The sequence below is a fragment of the Acanthisitta chloris genome, unplaced genomic scaffold, assembly GCF_000695815.1.
Source record: "Acanthisitta chloris isolate BGI_N310 unplaced genomic scaffold, ASM69581v1 scaffold30494, whole genome shotgun sequence".
Taxonomy (NCBI): Eukaryota; Metazoa; Chordata; class Aves; order Passeriformes; family Acanthisittidae; genus Acanthisitta; species Acanthisitta chloris.
Window position 1 is genome coordinate 32,964 of NW_008668129.1, and position 4,456 is coordinate 37,419.

The following is a 4,456-nucleotide window of genomic DNA, read 5'->3' on the forward strand; positions in this document are numbered from 1 at the left end:
AGAGCAAACAGCCTCTGATCCCAACGGAATGGTTCTTTGGTTAGTTCACTTCCAGGCAAAGGAGAATTCAACGGAAGATGAAGCTGGTAAAAAAAGACATAAGAATATTTTCCAGTATTTGACAAACCATACAAAAACACCATATCCAAGCTCATTCATTTCTCTGTAAAAGACCCATTTGTCTCCAACCTACTAATTTATCTCAAGTTCTAGTCTTGAAACCCTCAGATTATGGATTTAGGGGTTGGGCAGTGACAGGACAGCTGGTTGCTGTTCTCTATGAAATAGGCTGATGAAGCAGAAGTACTATAAGTAGAAAAAATACAATTAATAATCATCTCAGCACAGCATCAACTTGTAAGATCATAACTTGATGTGAGTTTACCTCCTCTTGAACTCCAGCTGTATTTGTCAGTTTGTTTCCGTCTGTGATGGTAATCAAAATAGATGGCTCCAAAAAGAATGGATTCCTTCCCTAGAAACAAAAGCACAGGAATGCTGAGAGTAACCTCAACACTCAGCTATAGGCTTGTATTTTTGTCATTATAAAATAAACAGTAAGATAAGCAATCTCTCAAAATAATCCTGGAATCTCTTCCAGTAGGTGTGGAGCCACAAGGAACTGGGCAGGATGGGCTATGCTGGGCACTCGCACACACACCCTGGAGACATTTTTAGAACTGCTGGTCTTTTTCCTCCAGCAATAGTATGAAACCCTTCCAGCCCACAAAAGCACTGGCAATAACAGTCATATAGAGAACTCAGAATTTCATGATGACAGTGGGGAAAAAAACCAGTTCTTTTAACTGGCCCCTTCAAAGGTGAGAGAAGGGAAGTCAAGGACATTAACTACAGATAACATACGACTGCAAATCTGCTTTGCTACCATCCATACAAACTCCCATACAGCAACTGGGCATCTACAGTTGTAATCTATGCTCTACTTCTTTGTAGTTCAATAAGGAAAAAATACTACTGTATGGCTATTTTCAGTAGTCATAATATGAAGAAACAAAAAAGTTCCCGGTTCAAGTTCTAACACAAAGGTACCCAACATTTAAAAAAAGGTAAAATGCAAATCCAAACTTGAACCACCATGATCCTGCCCCCACTAATTTCAAAACCCACAGAGAAATAGAAGACAAAAGACTATAAATAGATTTGTTACCTGTCCATAATTGTCTATTCCAGACACTAATCTATTGAGATTTAACAAGTCAAACGATGACCTGAGTGCCTGACCAAGGGTTGTTAGTCCTGAAGCCTGAAGGTTTTTCAGTTCATTCATAAATGTTGCATGGTTTTCCTTCCATCCAGCCTGTCACAGGAAACAAAAAAGCTTATTAGTTATTCTAGCAACAAACTGCAATCAACTGTGAGTTGCCATTTATCTCTCTTCCCACCAAAAATTTCCTGATTAACGGATGCTCTGCATCATTTACATGCTACACACACCTAATCCATGTATGTACAACCACCTGTGAAACATACAGTTACACCTACAAGGGGAGACTCCAAAACACAGACACAATTTGCAAATACCCAACTCTTACCATGAGAACTGCTGGAGAGGTGATGCAATTAACACAAGTATTTGGATTTAGCATGTGAATATCTTATTAGAAGGAACTGTCAAATTTGGAGATCAGAAATGCAGCTGCCAAAGTAACAGCAATGGTGAAACAGAGATATAAGCAGCATAATGTCACTGCTTCTTCTGGAATATTCCCATTCTCCTCTCTTCCATAAATTGAGGCTGGAAGGAACAGGAGGAGTGGCTGCAAACACTACATGTAAAACAGAACCAAATTACTGTTTAAAGTGTCTCACTGTAATAGCTTGAAATTTTGGAGGTCTTAAAGTTATTGCTGCCAAAGTTTACAGATCAAAGAACAGCAAGTGATGAGGATGGATCAGTCCTACCAAGCACTCTGGACCCACTGGTAAGCAGAGCCAACACACAGCACCAGGTGTGACTCACAGACCCTTCCCTCAAGAACTGGTTTGCTGGAGAGTTGGGAAGCTATTGCAGAAGAGACCAGCTCACAGGGAATTGGTACAGAATTTAAGGTGCCTCAGCTCAAACAAGCAAAGCTTCAAGGTCTTGGATATTCACATAATTATCAGCCTTGATGTTACAGGGTACTCTGCAAACCACTCCTGCAGCAAGCAAGGAGTTATCCACCCAGGCTCACTATCACCCAGCACCAGAGACATTCCCACACTCCACCAGGAATCCTAGTTACACAGACACGGAGAGAATCATTTCAGTCAGACTTTTGTAGGAACAACCTCTGAGCAACTCATCCTCCAGGTGAAGCAGGTTCTCTCCTCCCCAGTGCACTGGGCTCAGCAGCAATCACCTGCTGACTGTGCTAGGCTGTGCAAGAACCCGAGGACAGGATTTTCCTGTACTTTTTCAAGCAGTCATATACCACTGTCAGCCCTGAGTACACACTGGGGGCTGTGTAGGTGGTCACAAAACAGATTAGAGCCATAAATGAACATAAGAAAGGACCAGAAAGGAAGGACATGAGATGATCACTATCTCTGCTGAGTTGTCAAGCCTAGGCTGGGTGGGTTTCTTTTCAGAATGAACAATTATCATAAGGAGATACAACGAAAACATTTTTTGGTCAAGTTTAGCTCCCTTAACCAGTTCTTCAAGCTTTAGATTAGTGCAAGGGAGACAAAGAGAAAACTGCAATAGTGCAGAGAAAGAACAGACTTTCAGCAGCTTGATGATTGCACTGGAAGCTCAAAGGGATCAGATAATTCCCACAGAACACCATCAACACTCACACACAACCACAGCTTCTTCACAAAATACAGCATCTCATCAGCTGAGCCACATCTGCTGTCAGCCCAAGGCAAGAATAAAGTGCAACCATAGGGTCACTGTTCTGGAGTAACAGTGACTTAGTTAATTATCTTTTTCCAGAGTAAAATAATGGAAGCTCAAAGGGATCAGATAATTCCCACAGAACACCATCAACACTCACACACAACCACAGCTTCTTCACAAAATACAGCATCTCATCAGCTGAGCCACATCTGCTGTCAGCCCAAGGCAAGAATAAAGTGCAACCATAGGGTCACTGTTCTGGAGTAACAGTGACTTAGTTAATTATCTTTTTCCAGAGTAAAATAACAACAAATCCCAACAAGAGGATTTTCGTTATCCTAAAAAAAGTTTGCCTTAAAACAATTTAAGTGAACAATTACCAAAATATTTTTGTATGAACTCTATGGACCCATGGATGTAGATGAGACTGTTCCCTATTGCCTGGTACAAACATCCATCAGTGAGCACAGCTCCTTGGGAACAGCCAGGCTGGAGTTCAGGTCCTGTTTTCCAGCAAATATCTCTATTTGAGTCACAGTGTTGCAAAGGCACATGGGGGAACAAAACATTTACAAAGGAAACACTATTCCCAGCCTGCAACTCTTGATTTGAACTCTTAATGAATTTTAGAGTATTCTTTGTAAAATAAACACTAAGAGTCTTCACTGATATTTGGAGGTTCTGCTCTTTTCCTGTTGTAAAAATGTTTGCTCAGCTTCCAGCTCCTCCCGGGTCTGATCTCACTGCAGTGTGGTCAACTGCCTGCAAAACAGAACACACTGCCATTCCCCAGGATAAGGAGGAAAGCTGAAGGTACAAGGAGCAGCTGATCACTGCTGGTTTGCCATCCAAGAAAACTACTTTTCAGCTCTCACAGGATCCTTAAATATAAAGCTGAGGAGATCTGTAGCTTTGAAACAGAGTAAAACTGAAGAGCTTCTCATTAAGAGAACAAGCCCAGCAAATGCAAGATCTCCTAATTCCACACCCAGCTTTGAATAAAGGTCTGGTTAATGCACTACTTTCCCAACCTTAGCCTCAAAACAAGATTCTTGAATCAAAACACCCAAGTCAATGACAAGAAGGTCTATCTCTGTGAAATGTTTTTGGGTTTTTTTTCAAAAAGACTCAAGCCAATGTATATAATGAAACGTGTGTTTCAGGGACAGAAACTCAAGCCCCAAAGAAGTCTGTATATTCTCCCCTCCATATATATTGTAGGAACATTTTTAGGGCAAAACAGAATCAAGTACCTAACACAGAGCATATGTATAACGAGTTCAACAGAGCACTTTAAAGTGATTAAATAATAATCCTTCCTAAATTCAAAATACTGTCACTAATGCTGCTTAGAAAAAAAACCCCACTACTCTGATGTAGCACTACTTCCATTTGCCAGCAGAAACACTAATGACCAAAAAAAAAAAAAAAAACAACAACCAAAAAAGCCCAACCAAAATCCCATGACCTTAAAGGACCAAACACAAACATATTCTACAAAACTATGTATCCTCTACAGTCAGTAATTGAGAAGTTAGAACTAAGCATTAGTTATTTTAGTTGTTTATGAACCAATTCTAACACTGAGAGTAGCTTCTCATAATCTTCAAT

General features: G+C 40.4%; 1 protein-coding gene across 1 annotated transcript in view; it reads right to left on the reverse strand.

Moving 5' to 3' along the window:
• DDX26B (DEAD/H (Asp-Glu-Ala-Asp/His) box polypeptide 26B) overlaps positions 1-1,315 on the reverse strand; it is a 22,252-nt gene extending 20,937 nt beyond the window's left edge. The window contains exons 1-3 of the mRNA XM_009072781.1: positions 1,169-1,315; positions 386-475; positions 1-83 (exon numbers count right to left, since the gene is read on the reverse strand). The exon at positions 1-83 is cut by the window's left edge and continues 86 nt beyond it. Of these exons, the coding sequence (XP_009071029.1) occupies positions 1-83; positions 386-475; positions 1,169-1,288 (293 nt within the window). The 5' untranslated portion in view covers positions 1,289-1,315. The remainder of the gene's footprint in view (positions 84-385; positions 476-1,168) is intronic.
• Positions 1,316-4,456: the final 3,141 nt, after the last annotated feature.